General features: G+C 40.8%; 1 protein-coding gene across 1 annotated transcript; it reads right to left on the reverse strand.

The window, feature by feature from the left end:
• Nucleotides 1–1935: 1935 nt before the first annotated feature.
• On the reverse strand, nt 1936–18217 carry alx4a (ALX homeobox 4a; the record flags this gene model as incomplete). Its single annotated transcript, XM_079217448.1, is given in 4 exon segments — nt 1936–2256; nt 2964–3068; nt 3070–3092; nt 17866–18217. Coding segments are annotated over 4 exon segments (801 nt in total).
• Nucleotides 18218–18472: the final 255 nt, after the last annotated feature.

Below are 18472 nucleotides of genomic sequence, written 5' to 3' on the forward strand. Positions count from 1 at the left end.
ATATCACCCGATCCCAATGCTTTCTCTCTGTGTCATTTAGTTTATTGTACAGCTGTTTGATTAAACATTTAGGATTATACACTATGTTAGCACAATATAAATTAAGATAATTAAGATTTTACAGCTGGATGTTGACACACAGCTCCTTTACAAATTAAGGCCAAAAGAGTAGTACTAATGCAGGATCCAATTGTTATTGCATTTTGCAGCGCAAAATCTGCAAATTTGCAAAGAATCAAATTATCAAAAACAACAACAGAGTTAATCTGGGAATTTGGGGCCTGGGTTTAGTTTCCCACTGGGCCCGGTTGATGATGAAGCTTTGCTATCGCAGGCGGTTGTAACATCATTTCCATAGAAATCACCTTGACTCTTACTGTGGTCTAACTTGCTAGAATTGAATAATGCCATGCAACATGGTTTTGAGTTATGTTTGATGCATATGTGACGAACATGAGAATGTTTTTGTATGTTATAAAAGGAGTTCCGGTTGTCTGAAGATGGATGATGAAGCTGATATTTAATACTCAAGCATGTGCCAAGTCGTCCAAGCTGCAGCATCCAACAAGATGTCGTCAAAAGACGATAAAGTTTACTCTGCAACAATCGGGTCGATAGCTTCCTTTGTTAGGATTCAACAGAAATAATGACAGAAAAATGCAATAATGCTTATGCCAGAGCTGCTTCATGACCATTTACCGGTCGGCCATGAAAGCCAAACACGGTCTGTCACAGTCCAGAAAAGGCTGTTGAACGCTGACATCCTTTCAGTTCTTATAAGTGTCAACACACTCTGTGTAATCTCCACCAGCCTCCTCTGTTTCAAAGGTGGCTGCTGCTGGGTTTGGTGTTTTTTCTGGCAGAATGACTGACTAGTAGGCACTTCTCTCTCTGAAACTCCTCAGACTGGAAATGCAACTGGGCACAGTCATGTTCACTTGCAGTCCATCCTCCTGAAAACAGAGCTGGTTCTGTTTGTAGGCTGCTGCTCCCAGGCTCTCCAGCCCTGAGAGCAGCAGGCCTGCTGTGCCTCGCTCATACTCCCACCCACCACTTCCTCCTCCATCCCGTCCTCTATCTGGCCATCAGTGGGTTGAGTCAGTGCAGCAGGTGGATCTCTCACCCTGACCACACTAAAACAAACCACATTTCAACTCTTTGACTTTTAAATGTAACTTTTTTAGTAACCAAAATGTTTGCATTAAATCTGAGAAGCTTAATAATGTGACAGGTATGCTGGATATACACAGTTTTCTTTGGCACTATCATAACAACAGTGTGACTGAAGTTACACGCTTCTGTATGCTGATAAAGATTGCCTTTGAATAATATGAACATATCATATAACAACAAAATTATAATTTCAGTTTTTTTTAAGGATGCTTGCTGAACTATTTGTCAAAACAAAACCAGTAACACAATGACTGGAGGAAAAAACAACAACAATAACACTCAAAATTTAAATAATAAGGTAAGAATAAAACCTGAACAGAGAACTACAATGACACTGAAAGGACTGTACAAACACAATTTCCTGTATTTTAGCAAATAAGTGCATGGATTTGTTTGAAATTATTTTCCTAACATGTTCCTTTACCTATCATCTGAACTAAACTGCAACTCCTGTTAGACAGTACAGCATCACTTCCCACCAAGCTCTCCACAAAGCTCACTCACACACTGTGGTTGCTTTCTCCCACCAGAGGGGTTGAGAAACATGGCAGTGCCACGCCCCTTATCTTGCAAAATCTCCTTTTTTCTCTTGGAGTAATCTTCACCCGTCCGTGTATTTTGGATATTTATTTTATTGCAACATTTATGAAGGTAGTCACGGTTGCTTTTAGATTTCGATTATAGTGCCCCCTCTCACCATGCTGGGTTTGTGTAGCCATTTAAGGGGTCAACAAGGTCCCCCATCCAGCCGACATCAGCACATCATGTGGCCCAAGATATGGCGGCACTGTGCTCTTTGGCCTTCATGCGCAAAGCAGCAATACTGGAGGACTTGCGGTCAGGGTCCATGTTCAGATCGTACGTGTTGATGCCTGTAGCCATGCCAGGAGGCCCTCCAAACAGGTTGCCCATGTGAGCCTGTCCCAAATGACCTCCGTGGCCCGACATGCCCAGAAAATCAGACATCCCGCTGGCAGAGTGGGGGTGAGGTGTCATACAGGGAGTCACCGTGTCGCAGGGCACAACGCAGCCTGCCAGAGGAGAGGCTGCGCTGCTGCCACCAATCCAAGAGGGGTTCTGAATCTGAAATATGGTTGAAATCAACATTGTAAAAGAGTGAAAGAACTGTGGCATTAACTGTGACACAATGTACTTGCTGTTTAGCATGTTAGCTATCAAGATTACTGCAGGCTATTACAAAGATTTTTAGATTGATGTCCTTCCTCTCAGGCTAATAATTTGCGCATTCAAAACCACTTAGCTGCTGAAAAGCGTTGCATATATTAGCCAAGTTGTTGGAGAATCCAACAGGAATTGCAGAAAATAGGAAATGTTTTGGAATAGTTTGGATATATGCGGTTATTTGCTGTCTTGCTGTGCATCGAATGACTTCAGAGAGTTGTTCAGAGTTGTTAATCATTGGCATATTTTGTTACACTATTAGAGCCAGGCTAGCTTTTTCCCCCTGTTTCCAGTATTTATGCTAAGCTAAGCTAACTCCCTGCTGGCTCTTCCTTCATATTTGACAATGATATCAATCTTCTCACTTAACTCTCTCTAAGCAAGAAAGTGAAAAAGTACATTTCCCAGAATGTCAAACTATTAAAAGGAGCATTGATCTGTCTTTGACATAGAAAATTAAGGCTATTAAAGTGTTGATATAATGAAGCAAGTTTCCGGTCTTCAAGTAGTAATGATTTTGAGGTTGATAAAAAAAAATCAACAATATAACAAAATATAAAATCATGTTAAGTAAATGGGCTAAAACATGTCAAACCTGTGTTTTGTACCTGTGCGTAGTTCTCAGGACGCGTCAGAAGAGGCAACTCGTAAGCTGTTGAGAAATGAGTTCGGACCTGCTGCATCTGACCAAAACGTTCCCTTTTCCTCCATTTGGCCCTTCGGTTTTGAAACCACACCTGCAGAAAGAAAATGTCTGAATGTCATAAAACTGGTAGGATTGTTAGCGTTGTTTTGTTGGATCGTTTTTTTCATTTAGTAAAGTATCAAGTCTTGGTCTTTGGTAAAGGTGATGTTTAGAATTAGAAAGGGTGCAATGAGTGCAATGACTTATCCAGATAAATTCTTGAACAGGAAGTTTCCCCTTAATCTGAAGGAAATTATTTTATGTCGATACAAATCTAAATTACCCTTTCAGATCATCCAAAGCAGGGAAATAGATGAGTATCCTGCATGATATCCACAGCACATCAAACTTAAGTCTGAATGGTACAAATATAATTCAGAGGCAATGGAAGTAACATAGATGTGAGTCTGCAGAGTTGAGGGAGCAAAGACACTGGAGAATGTAAAAAATAAATAAATAAAAGAAGAGGGAAATAGCCTTTGTAAACAGTGTGAGGTCACTGAGGTTTCTAAAAACAAAATGGAAACGGAGCTCGTCCCTCTCACCTTTGCTTATTTGTTGTCTAACAAGAGCTTTTTCTCATGACTTATGTTTCCCATAATCATCTCTGACATCTAAATATGACACTGTTGTTTATTGAAATCATGCTTGTGTTTGAATTACCATCAGGGGGTGTGGAAGTGATCTGCATACTCTCTGATGGGCTTTGAACCTGACGCGCTTTTCTTTAAATGTCAAAATGTTATACAACTCTTGAGAACTGACTGGACTGATTATGTCAGAAAAACTTCTCCTTCCTGACTTTTCCTCGATGTGATTTTGCAGATTTCTCTTATTTCATGTATCCACTCTTTGCACATAACTCTCAGGAAGCAATGTGGGAAATTGAAAAGTGAGATGGGATTATAACTGGGGTTTGTTTGCATTTTCATTTTTAATTTCCTGAGGCTGAAAGCTCCTGGCTTTGAGATGATGTCTCCTTCTAAATTAAAGAAGCACACAGATTAGAGGACATAATCCATCTCTCCTTGATGATTTCATACATCTTCCTCTGCCCTGTCACTCAGGATCCACAACCCCGGACAAGATCCCTGTGTTTCTATCTAAATAAGTTTTGCTCTGTGATTTTTGTACATTAAATATGCATGTAAGGTATCACCAAAGCCCTCATCTGCCAACTGTCTGCATTAAATCTGTTGGCTATTATACAGGGAGAACATATTTTTGTGTTGCACACACTGCGTTGTGACAGTAATTGGTAAAGACCATGACAGCTTAAGTAGCGGTGGTGGACTTTCAATGAGGCTTTATTTATGTTACAGCCCAAGAGAGAAAGAGCAGAGAAATGCCAAACTGGCCCCAGCAGGAGAGCTGTATGGGCCTGAAAACACTTTGAAGTGAGAGAACGGCTCAGAGGATTGATAACCCGCCTCTGCTGTCACTCATGTCAGCTTCCATTCCAAAGTAAAATGAAATCCAAGGCTGAGCCTGGCTTCAGTTTTCCAACACCCCCAAAGCACTAATAATATCATGGAAACACCTCTGACCAGTGTTGTTGCTCATTAAATGTAAGTTAGTTCTATTTTGCCCAGAATCCTCAACCACATAATTTCTCATTTCCCTGGTCAAGTAAAGGTAAAGTGCAGGACAACAGTGCAGTGATAGATGTATATGATGAAATTTCAATTTGATTGTCTTCGCTAATGTTTGAACCATTTTTTTGTTTCAAATGATTTAAAATAAAAAGTATCAGGTCTGCTAGTTGGACTGACCAGAGGGAACGATCATCTCCTTCCTAATTGTTCAAATCAGGTTTTCCTGCCGTTTCATCTTCCATTAACCGTTTGGATCTATAAACTCATACGGACTCCTGTGTTTACCCGGTGAACTCCACATGTCAGATGTCATCTCGGTTCTGTGAGCTCTCTCGGCTAACAGAATGGCAAATCTGAGAAATGTGATGTTGTTGAAACCCCGACCCTTGACCCCTGACCTTCCCATGTATCTGTAGTGCATATGATTGATCTGAATGTAGTTTCTCCCTTTGAAATTGAGACTGAAAAGAAAAACAACTCCAAACCTTAAAGTTTTTCAACTGAGCGTCCCTTGTTGTTTGATGAGAGAACCATGAGACAATGAGGTGTAATATCGGTCCTCTTCAGAATTATATTCACATATTTTTGTATTTTAAATACCAAAATGCCTGTACATTTCTAAAGTTAAAGTAAACTTTTCAGCAGCAGTACATTTTCTTTCACTCCAGATTCACGAGCTGCGAGTCATTTTGCATACAGAGTACAGAGCCCTGCTTTCTGACTGACTAGGCATCTTGTGTCTTTTATCTTATCTGACTTGAGTGTTTGAAAGGGCTGCTGGGAGAGCCGAGGGCTGTAAAGCTGCATCCAGTCTGAAGCAGTCGGGTCTGTGATGGTATGAGCAGCAGTTCAGAGCGGCATACCTTCAGAGCCTCGGGGTTGAGTTATAACCCTGCGGCTGCATAGACTTCCTGTGTTTCACTGCGGAGGTTTTCTGGTCACTGTTCCAGCGTGTCATGTAAAAGATCGCTTTCAATAGAGCTCTTATCTCATCAAACGTACGGTACTAGCACACAATAAAAATGTTCCCAAAATATTGTATCTTTGCATTAGGTTTTAGCCAAAACTGGAATATGTCATATGCTTAAAAATGTGTTTAAAATTCAGATATGACAAAATGCTCAAAGCTCATGGGAAGGGTTTCACACCTACCCTGTACACCACAACAGGGACACATTCTTGTCTGAACAGGATGTTAATGAAAGAAAAACACAGAAAATCCAAGGGCTTTGGTAGTCTGTGGTGTACACTTACACACACACACACACACACACACACACACACACACACACACACACACACACACACACACACGTGTAAACACACAAAATGCACCACATATATGAACAGAAGTGGTGGCGGTCTCTTTCTCTGTTTACCAATGTTGGAGTGCATTACAGCAGTCATGCTGTATGTAAACCTACAGGCATCAGGCTAAACTGATAACCTGCAGAACTGAAATCACATCGTATCGAAACGGCACAAAGCAAAAAGCCACTGAGACGATCCCATCGACACTTAGCAGATTCAAACAAGTCTCCTCGTCTGTTGATGAAAGTCTGTTCTCCTAAAACTGCACATATGAGGCCCAGGCAGCTCCGACCTCAGCCCCATGGGCCCCCTGGCCTCTGTTAGCTCCCACTCCCCCACTCTTTCCCCATTACTCCCACATTACCAGATAAATCTCTCATGTTGTGTGAGTGACGTTATCTCTGCAGATGTTGAAGGATCCATGAGGTTGTGTTGTTAAAACATCCTCTGTGCTGCTGTGACGAAGAGCTCGTTCTTACTCACTGATGGGACCGGTTGCCATGATTACCTTTTGAAATTCTGCTTAGAAATTGGATAGGTTTCTTTCGGTGTGTTAGTTTGTGTTGCTGTTCTGTTTTTTTGCCTATTTATTGAGCTGAATTAGAGATACCTAAAACACTGTTATTGAGTGTCCTGCATTACCTGCACGCGGGCTTCAGTCAGGTCAGTCCTCAGTGCCAGCTGCTCCCTGGCGTAAACGTCAGGATAGTGCGTCTTCTGGAAAACCTTCTCCAGCTCTTCCAGTTGATAGCTTGTGAAGGTTGTGCGGTTGCGCCTTTTCTTGCCCTTGTTGCTTTCGCCGCCATCGCCCTTGTCCAGAGGACTTGACAAGTCTGTGCCTGGTGGCCTATCAGATGCCGCCTTCACGCCCTGATCCTTCACTGCCAGGTAGCTGGTGTCCATTCCAGGTGGGTCGGAGTCTGGCGCCAAGTCAGAGTCTGGCAGACATGAACTGTCTTTACCTGCAGAGACAGGAAGGAGATGAAAATGGTTCGTTTTTATGATTGAAGCACGATTGGAAAGGATGGAGTCAGATCTTTGTGAATGTGTACCCTCTCACTAAAGATGGACGTGAAAATAATGATGTGCATGTAATGCGTAGTGTTCTAAATTTAGGCTGCAAAGCAGAGTCAACTGATGTAAGTGATGTGTGCGGATTCTTCAGATGAATAAGACAAAAGATGTATGCAAGGAAAGCTTTTTATATTAAGAGTTCAAATCCTTATCTTTCTAGTATGACTTTTGTCCTACATTAGATATATGTTCTTACCTGGGAGAAACATTGCTAATTTGTGTTTGCATCTTCAGAAAACAAACGGATTTAAACAATTTTTATTGAGCCTTCACTCAACTCTAATATCCAGTCGCTTGCCTCATGGGGTCTGATGGGGTGGAACAAAGGAATTTTTTGCTCTTTGTAAGGGAAATTCTGTGACAGTTGTGAAATCTGGCGCGTGGTTCTGTGTAGTGTGTCAATCTGTTTGTCTGTGTCTGCCTGTGTAATGGATGGCCTGGATCATTGGCTGCTTTTGGGATCCAGTTGTAGTTCATTGATCATTCTGAGATGTGCTGGAGATCAGACACCCTGGCCCATAATTTCAGACTGACAGAAAGTTGCAGCTTTTTTACTGAATACCTTCCTCAACCACCATCAGCTCCTCGACACAAACACATGAAACACCCCACACACACACACACACACACACACACACACACACACACACACACACACACCACTCTCTCAATCTCTCGTTCACTCAGCCCTGCAGTTGGTTGAGATCTATCATGTGGCTGCAAAGTCAGCTGGCAGCAAGACTGTTGCAATTCATTTGCCGGGGAGCAACGATAAAATGAGAACCCCATCTTTATATACACTTTCTCTTTCTTTCTCTCTCTGTCACACACACACAGAGTTGCGTTCTCCACGACTACAGCTTAACTTTAAACCTCGGACAGCTCTAGGATCATAAATTTCCATTGCCGTGTCTCTGCCTGTGTTGTTGTGTAAGCTGGCAGCTCTTTTTGCCCTGCTGCTGCCCTTCACTCAACTACCCAGCATATACACATATCTTTGGATTAATACACATTGAGGAATATGTAAAAGCTGAAAGTGTATTGTTTCAAGCTTCTTAAAAAGCCTCTCTCTCTCTCTCTCTCTCTCTCTCTCTCTCTCTCTCTCTCTCTCTCTCTCTCTCTCTCTCTCTGGCTCAGTCTAGTGGTGACTCACAGCTCTGCACCTGCCTGCTCCGTCAATACCATCTGAGGTGAAGTTATTTTCAGGATCGAGGTCCCTGCCCATCAAACCATTTGTCAGGTTAGAACCCGGAGGTGTGTGCGTTCATGTGAGCTCCGGGTGCAATTCTCAGCACTCAGTCAGCACAGGAGATCTCGCACACACACCCAGTGACCCGCAACTCATAGCCATGTTTGGTAATGTGCTGCAAGGTGAGGTGAATGGATATCTTGTCATAGATTCTCTTTGACAGACACATGCACAAAAGTGTATATCTCAAGTGCGTCTTTTTTCGTCTTTGTAGGTTATATTATGAATTATAGTGCCAAGATGTTGACAGAAAGGTGTTTAAAAAAAAAGTCAAAAGGTTGTCAGATTTCTCCATTTGATTCAAACTATTGCGACAGTGGTGTCCATGTAACGGATGAATATGTTTTACCCAAAAAAAATTCTATTCTTTTTAAGTGTTTATTAGTTTTTTGTCTTTATTTTTGGGGAGCTTTAGTTTTATTTAACTGTCACTATGTCACCTTTGACTTTGACTGTGCTTGCAGATGCCCAGCGTTAGATGAAGTTGCTGCACTGATGTTATTTCATTTTTATCAGGTAAGTAAGCTACATTTTTTACTTTGCAGATTTGTTTTGTGCTCACAATATACTATTTTGTAAAAGAATATACACAAACATATAGTATATAAAAAGGCATTGATAAAAAAATAAAACTAATGTTGCCAGCTTTCAGTATTTGGAAGTTTTATCAGCAATGCTACAAACACATTTGGGTCGTAGTATTAAGGTTTGATGCCCCGGTCTAACCTTTAATTCACTGCACCTGAAGCCTCGCTGAGGGGAGCCTGCAGAAGCCCATCATCAAATAAAGTTAATTTTCTCTTATTTAGTCTTGCGACAAGAGAGTGTCTTGCTTTCCAGTCTACACTCTGTAAATTAGGATTGAAGAACTGTGATGCGTTTCCGCCCTGCAAGATTCACTGAGAACTGTGTCTGTGGTTCTTGAGATCTTCGCCCGATAGTGCTGGAAACGGATTTGTGCTGGGGAGCCATGTTTTGGTGGCTCTGTTTGTGCTCACTGGGGGTCTAACGCCAGCGACATTGCCTCGCTGTCCATGAGGAACACATACTGTTCGGCTTGAAGGGAGAAAATATGTTTTATCTCAGCATCAATACTCTCCAGTTATTTCATCATCTTTCCCTGGCTGGCACCCACAGTCCCCACAATGCAAGAGCTGTCAGGCTGTTTGAAATCATGAGGCCTCTGGCTGATCAAAGGCCATTGTTTATATCACATGTCATTGATGTTTTTTTGGCGAGAGCGGGATATTGTGACAATCTCCTGCTTGTTATCCCTACGATCTGCTGTAGCTGTGAGGCTCTCCAACAGCGCACAAGGTGAACAGCAGTTGGCCCTCCTGCAAGGAACGCCATATGTATGGAGAACATAGGAAAGTCACTGCCTGTCAGGATATAATCTCTGTGGCAGGAGGCAGGAAGGAGTGACTATGAAAAACATACGGCGCTTCACAACCTCCATCTCAATATACAATTGGCTTTTTCTTCCACACAAAAAAACAAACATATTACACCTGTACTTGGGCTTGTACTGTCTGCAGCACATATATGTCCCAACATCCAGCAAACCAACCAAAACAGACTATTTTCACTAAGTGGATCCAGTCACTGTGTTACAGGGAAGAGAGGAGAGTACGCAGCTCTGTGTGCTGGACGCAGAGAAAGTTGTGCAGTAATGAAATACACAGAAAATGCTTCAGAACAAGGTGAGCAGTCATGTGTTTATCTCGTGAATATTTCCACCTGACTACAGAACAACACAGTAGTTTGTATACAAGTCTACATTTTCCCATGTAACTCTCACACACACAACACAGTTTAGATTTACAACGTAACGTGTCACTGATGTAAAAATATAACTGCGGACTGATTTCATTTTTCTTTCTTTCTTCTTCTATGTGGACACCAGTGCCAAAATGATGTGCTTGTGGGTCAGACATTCAGCATGGACAGCTATTAATTCCCAGTTGAACGTGAGGGGGAAACATCAAAGTGTAATTTAACTGGCTGTAAAGCGACAGGGCACCTTCACTGGGTCTTTATTGACTGGGATGACTGGGGTCAGCTCACGGTGTTAAGAGGAAACACTATAAATTACATACCACACGGCGACGGGGAGAGATTAACAACATGTTGCTCAAACCGAAACAGAGGGAAACATAAACAGTAGAGAGAAAAGAGATGGAGAAATAGAAAAGGAAAATAAATTACAGTTTGTCTAACTAAATACAGAGAACAGAGGAAAGGAAACGTGTGAGCAAGGTATTTAGTTGTGTGTCTAAGATTAGTTTTACTGACTTAAAATATGGATTGGGCTTGAACATGAAGATTTTGACAGTGGATAACTCTTAAGCTTTGCTTGGCTGCAAAGACAGAAGCGGGCTGAGACACTGATTCTGATGATATGTGGTCTGGACCATTAAGCCAAGGCAAGAATATGATACTGTATAATTTACAATTTATTTATGACTCCTTAAAGGGACTTTAACAAATGACAAGCTTAAAAAAATGAAGATCAGTGGTCAGATATAACTACGTTTACTCAAGTACTGTCCTTGAAAGAAAAAAAATGGAGGTACTTGATTGTTTTAATCTTATGCTACTTTGTGCTTCATAGGCTATGGTTAAACTAGCCATACAAAAAGTGGTTAAATGGCTCATTAAAATACTGTTTACACATTAATGCACCGTCAAAATATCTCTTTTAAATAATGTATAATGTTATAACACTGACAGGGTTAATTCTGTCTTGTACGGTAAACAGTGCTCTAACTTTTGAAACTAAAAGCTTCTAAATATGTGACTTTGACCTTTGATGGAGTATGTTTATACTGTAGCATTGCTACTTTTATTTAAATCTACAATAGCTGGTTTTTTTTGGCCACTTCGGGGCAGCGGAAACAAGTTGAGAACACAACACAGACCTACCATCACTTTTTAAGTTGATATGGGGATCTTGTTAGCCAACAGTTGCTTATTAACTCATCCAGAACAATATTATCATTAATCCTGTTTCAGGCCACCCGGTGCATGTGAGTCCAATATATACTCTCTTTTAGCTCTGTTTTTTGGTCTCAACCTATTCTTGAGAGAAATATCTGTCTCTTTAGCTGCTAAATGCTCCTCTATATTCACCAGCTAGTCGCTAACTGTTTGTCTGATGTTTGCTGCTGAGAAGGTAGAAAGCAACATTATAAGAGCAGTGTGAATGAACCAAAAACAGTAAAGTTGGAGGCCAGACAACTTAACAATGACCTGAAACTCACTTTAAAGCTCCTTCAAGCCGTGAAGAGCTGCAGATTCAGGTGATAATTCTCTTTAGGCTCATCACTACGAGCGACCTGAGCGACCTCTTCATGTTGATAGAATGCTGGAAAATAAATTACATTGATATTTAGAATAACGCTAGTTTGCCGTTTGCAAACTTAGTTAGCCAACGCCACAAAGCGTCTAGCGTCTACGGGCCGACGCTGAAAAACGTACACAGCGGAAACGGAGCATGTGTGAACTCCGTACTGTGATGGGTGCCGGTAGTTTGTTAGACTCCATTTCTAAGCTAACGTTAGGTAATGTTGAACACTGTTGGTAATGTAGGGGAGCGGAATAGAGTTAAGGGACTAACTCGAAGGGGTTAAGCGATTAACGTCACATCCTTTGGATTTCCCCCCTCAAAACGCCCTAAATCCTTAACCATAGAAATATGTCCACAAGCCGTTTATAGGAAACAGAAAAAGTTGGGGACAGTCTTATTTTTTAAGTTGCGTTACAATCATGTTGACCATTGCCAATAAAAAAAGATGAATACATGTACAAAGTTACAGTCCTTTAAGTGAAGGATCTTAAAACTTCTGAAGATGCAGTCAAAGTTTCTCTGACCCTCTGTTATTGAAATCCAACCTCGTCTCTTTTGGAAGTACAAATAACACGACTATGAATAGCTTGGCGCTATACTTGCTTGGTGTGGTGTCAGGTGCATTCATCAAAACATTTTGGGACAATACACACACACACACACACACACACACACACACACACACAGGCACATTGGCGTCACCACTGCTGTGATTTGGAAACAGTCGATGTGACTCACTGACGGAACCTCAGCAAACATCAGGATACTCCTAAGTTTTCTTTTGTGACCATGTGATAGGTAGCCATTCACTTTGAAATCCAACGCTACTTACTGAGCAGAGCAATGAACCATCTTTGCACGCTGTGCAAAACTCAGTGTGAAAAAAAAACCTCTATAAAGCACAAGACTGATAAATCACGCACTCTTTGTCTTCCTCGCTTTCTCTCCCTCTGTGGTTTTCTTCCGCCCAACTGCTGTCTTCCAAATGTTTCTCTCAGACTTTGGAGCAAAACAGAGTTTCCTTCATTTCATGTTTTTTTTGTTTTCTGATCGAAGGAGAACATTCCATCCGAGTGGAGAGAATTGCTAGAGTACATTTTTGTGTGTGCGCACATAAAATGAAGAGATATAGTTTGCTGGGAAACTCACTTAACCATGCACAATCTATTTTTCCCCAAGGATTCAACTTCCAAAAAACCCAAAGACATCAATCCGAACAATGTGCAATGCAACAATACTGGGAGTTTTGGATACAAAAAATAATATTATAATTGTCTAACAACTATTCAAGAAAAGAAAATAATATTAAATGATAATTTGTTTAAGGCCAACACGTCTACCAAACTATAAGTATTTACTGTAACTATTTAACTTTTCAAAAGATATCAGAGTTTCAAATACCAATTAGCTTAAATATAAAAAAGATATATAGCTCTCTTCTAAAAAACAGCCCTTTGGCAGTATATTTATGCTAGTGTTTAATACAACATCGTTGAAGCCACATGACTGTACAAGAAGGTGATACCACAAAATGGTCAGCCATTACTGTTGAGAACACACAAACAATTATCCTTTCCAAAAAGAAATGCAAGTCAAGTGAGTGCAGGGAAAACAGTGCCCTTACGATAGCGACACAACAGGTAAAAAAAGACACTCTCTGGTGTGCAGTCTTGACACAGTCGTTCACAGACGGTCCTGTAAGTGTTCAGTTTACATGAAGCGGTGACAAAGAGACTAAAGGAAGTGCTGGACTACATGAGCCTTTTCGCCCTACTGCTCTCACTCGGCCATGCAAACTGAGCCTAATGTAAATTGCCCTGCCAAAATTAAAGCTAAATGGTATAATGATCCTGAGTCCTTGTCACCTCCACTCATGTCATTGACTTGTTGAAGTGTGCCACAGTTGTCTGGGCTGCATGGCTGGTTCCCATTACTCCCTGCTCTAGCCAATCTACGCAGACGGCCATTACGAGAGGCTAAAATGGTTGTGCGAGGGTGAAGATGGCGAGGGAACCCAAAAGGCAGGCGATCGAAGTACAATCACACCTGAGCGTTGGTCCGACTGGATATAAATACGTCGTGAAATGTTGACACTTGCAGACAAGCAGAACCGGATTGTATTCTCGCTTTGCCCAAAAAATAAATAATGGTTTAAGTCGGAGTGTTATTGTTGCAAAGATGTCATTACTCTGCAAAACCAGTGGCTGTAAAACACATAAAAGCAATAAAGGCACGATCCCACCATAACTAGGCCTATACAATTCAACATGAAACATCAAAGTAATATCCTTTGTCTTATTGGTGTAGTTAAATGTTTATCATGTCAAACTGGACCCCAAATGTTGCAATGCTCTCGACTTTGACACCAGAAGGTTTCAAATGGGGGGTTTCGAATGGATTTTCTCTGTGTGAGCATGAAACTCGTCCTTCTCTCCAAACAGACGAGGGCAGGAAGGCCGAGCTAAAGGTCAGCACCCTGAGACACTGAGGGACAGCACGGACATCAAAAGAAGAAGTGTGTTGTCTCTGGAGGATCACAAAGATGTGTAGGTGGTTCCTCTGAGACTGTGAAGGGACTGACTGAAAATCCCCTGAGCCCTGGACTTTCAATCAGTTTTTAAATCGATGCAGTAAAGGTTTCATTTTTTGGTGACCAGGATGACTTTTTATACACTTAAAAACAAGTATTTCCATTTTATGCAACTTAAATTGTCCACATTTTAGAGAGAAATATTGTACTTTTTATTTCTCTGCATTTATTTGACAGCTATATTTAATAGTGGCGTTGCAGATTAAGATTTTACAGTTATAAGATATAATCAGTTTGTAAAATAATTTGTGTTGAATAAACCCAGTATTGTATAATTAACATTGAAATTCCAATAATAATATATACACGGATACTCTGCATAATGACTTCTTTAACTTTTGATACGTTAAGTATACTTTTCCCACAATAATTCTCTAATATCTTAAATGCAGGACCTTTTCTTGTAATAAAGTAGTTCTATATTGTTGTATTGCTACTTTTAAGGAAACGCATGAGCACTTCTTCCACCATTGTTTTTTTTTATTTTGTAATAAATAAATAAAAAGTGTTGCTTTTGGGATGTAAACCTCTAGTGTTGTAAGACACCCACTCTTTTTTAAATCTTCACACACAATTTCTTCCAGTTGGATGCTGTCGGCTCTGTCGGAGCTCTGTAATGCTCCAGCAGCTGCCTTGTTGTTTTCAGGTAACAACAAGAATGACAATGTGTAGAAACAATTTAACTCGAGTTAGTGTTTCTGTGTTATAAATGTTTATTACATGCTGCTTTTCATTAGACAGCAATGTCTTAGTCACAGTTTCAGGCAGCCCTGAGAAGAGTCATCATATCACCTTTTACTCAATGGATGAAGCCACAAATTATAACAACAAAGTCATTTTTTGAAACATGAAACATGCCATTGTGTAAAATACAGGTTTGATTAAAGAAATGACTCGGGAGTAAAATACACCAGCATTTTCCAATAAACACATCAGGAACCATTTATCATTTTTCTCCTCAACAGTAACTTCAGTATATGTTACTGCTGCCTTCAATTTACATCCAGTTAGTGGTAGAAGTCAGTAAAATGATGGGTTAACTAGAATTTGTCGTCTGTGAGATTCACAAAGAAAACAGACACTATCTAGTTCTTTAAAAAAAAATACTGCATCTACTATCTTTGCATTTAGATCTTTAAAATTCTGCAGCTACGAGATAAAACGATAAAAAACATTAATGTATAAGTATAAAAACTCTCCTGTTCAAAGTCTGAAGAGTTATAGGAGATTCGTCTCTGAGGACCAAGTCACTGTGAGCAGGAAATAAAGGCAAACAGAGAGGTTTGACATCTGAGTCGCATTAATGCCAGAGCTCTTCTACTCTATAAGCGCAGGGATGTTTTTTCCTGCCATGAATCCGGTGATTATATTTAAGTCTCCGTGTTGTAAAAAGAAGATCGCCTGGTTTGCAAGTAAACCTGCGATATATTTAATCTAAAAGTCAAACGGGAAGAAAGAAAACAAGCAAGAAAAAAAATCCAAATAAGTCTAGAAATGTTATGTGTAACTAAACCCGCCCCTTCGCGCGCATCTGCTGCGGACAGGATCTGATGACTCCGCGTTGAGCGTGAAATAATGATAATAGTAATACAAATGTAAAAATATTGTAGGAATTTGAAAGATGGTTGTTGCGATATTAATTCGTTTGCCACTGGCTTTCTTCATGGTTTGGACTAAAAGAGCGGTTTACTCGCAGCCTATCTGCAGTTTATTTTCAACGCAATATAACAATTTTATTTCGTCTCGATTTACCGGATATGTCAAGGTTAATAGCTAATAAAAACTTAACAGTCATTATAAAAAAGACTAGCTTTTGAAAAGATTGATCTCTGACATTTTGGAGATGTAAAGGCTATTTTTGCTGGCCGATTTCCCAAAACTGTCAAAACATCGGGAAACGAATGCACTAAAGGTTCCAATGTAATACTGATGGACAAGCAGCTCGGGACATCGAGGAAAAAAGAGTGATGACTTTCTGCGTAAAGGACTAAAGGATTTTTCAATTATTATTATTATTATTATTGCAAACAATATCAAATGGCCTAGCATTTACTGCATGTAGTGTTTTTACCGTTTGGGATTTCAACCGACGGTATTTGGAACAGAATACTTCGTTGATCCGTTTACAACAATACTCATCAGTGGATTATTTTCACATGTAAATCAAACACATTATATACACGTAATATGCGAGGAAGAGTGTGAGGAAGATACTTTCAGCCTCTGTGGCTTTATTCACAAAGACCCAATGTTTGTATTGCCCATAACCTCAAAATGAAAAGTTTATTTTTTCAAAAGAAGAAAGATTTGACATGATTGCGTTTTGAATTTAATAAAAAGCTGAGAAACGTTGATGAGGCATCTGCAGCATTAGCAGCTCAAGTGATACCGTCATTTCTTTACTTTGTTTGTTTATTAATTTCTGCCACTTCATTATTTTTAAGTTATGGGCCTATTCAGATACAGAGGATATATTATCACAATATCAGATATAAATCGTCAGTGTGTGTGTGTGTGTGTGTGTGTGTGTGTGTGTGTGTGTGTGTGTGTGTGTGTGTGTGTGTGTGTGTGTGTGTGTGTGTGTGTGTGTGTGTGTGTGTGTTATCCTTCATGAGCAGGTAGAGAAGTGGCTGTGGACCGTCCAATCGAATCAGTGTGCACGCTTTAATTCACCAAAAGCATTTGACGTCTGTTTTTGATTCTTAACATTACAGTTTTCTGTATCATGCGTGTTTCCGGTTGGGGGGAAATGGTTATGTGGTGGGGAAAATAAACAGAAATGAATGCTGCTTCAAAGTGGCCGCCTGCCTAACGAGGGTCAAAGTTTTATTTACACCCTCATTATTCACCCATTACAGTAGAGTCCCCGCGCAATTAAATCTAATTGGAGCCAATCAGGCAGAGCAATGACTTGAAAATATTACCAGTTCGGAGCTCACTATTTGTGCCATCTGAAAACCTGTTAATTCAATTGTCCGACTCATCTCCAATAATAAGGGTTGTAATGCAGATTATCGCATTAAAAGCGGCCTAATTTAATGTTGATGGCCAAAGAGACAATTTGATGGTCGGGAAGAGTATGCGTCTTCTTAACGCACATCACTGCTATGCCGTTTCATGATAGGTAATGTCCCCGCGGGCTGCAGAGAGAAGTTTGCGTTTTATGCACGAAGGATGGTTCCCATCTCACAGGAGACAAGAAGAGAAAAACCAAACCACGTTTTTTTTGCACCAAACTCGTTAAAATCGTTTTTTTGTACTCGTGAATCAGAAGAGACAAATTGAGGATCAAAAACGACACGACGTGTCAGTTCGTGTACGGGGCCATAATGAACAGTTTATGTTTCATAAATTGCGATTGAAATTTCGAAATCATTTTGGGCCATATCGGTAGGTTTTTGTCGGAACAAGTGGCGCAATGATAGATGATGTTATAATTATCTGCACAGGTATACGTAATTAAACTGCTCGCAGAAAACATCCTGGCACTGACAAGTCGCTTAATAGAATGTCGCTTTGCATTTCTGCTGCATATTTTGTGACAATTACGCTCTTTTCAGATGAAAAACAGCTTCACAAAGCTTTGTGTTAGGAAGCCTCACCTGGCCAAGTGGACTCTTGCTACTCAATCATCTGAAAGTTTGTTTTTCCACTCACCATAGCAGGAAATGAGTGCTCCGTTGTGCCCGCTCTCTTGGTGCAGTTTGTCCTCCTCGAGGTTTGTTTTGCAAGAAGACCTCTGCATGAAGAGGTGGTATTTGCTGAAAGTGCCTTGCCCAGCTGTGGCGGCATCCAATGACTGGCACTCCTGCTGGAAGGGGCTCCGGGACTTTTCTCCGTAAGCCTGACCTTTGTTGGACAGGAAGGCTGTGGGGCTGTATTTGGTGTCAGTGGCTGGAAATGTCCTAAAGTGGTCCGCCTGGCGATCCCTACCTTGCGCTGCAGAGGGGCTATAATATGAATCCATGGATGTCATGTCGCTGTATGAAACGCAGGTCTCGGCGTTCATGCTTAAAAAACAGTGAAGGGGAGAAAAAGACCGAACTTTTCTCTCTCTCTCTCTCTCTCTCTCTCTCTCTCTCTCTCTCTCTCTCTCTCTCTCTCTCTCTCTCTCTTGGAGAGGGAAGTGCAGACACCCCCACCTCTCCCTCTACTTCATACAGACAGATGAATCTACACACACACACACACACACACACACACACACACACACACACATGCACGCAGAGACTGCAGCGCACACCAGACCGCAGCTGGGTTTGGT

The sequence above is a fragment of the Taurulus bubalis genome, assembly GCF_910589615.1.
Source record: "Taurulus bubalis genome assembly, chromosome: 4".
In the NCBI taxonomy this organism is placed as follows: Eukaryota; Metazoa; Chordata; class Actinopteri; order Perciformes; family Cottidae; genus Taurulus; species Taurulus bubalis.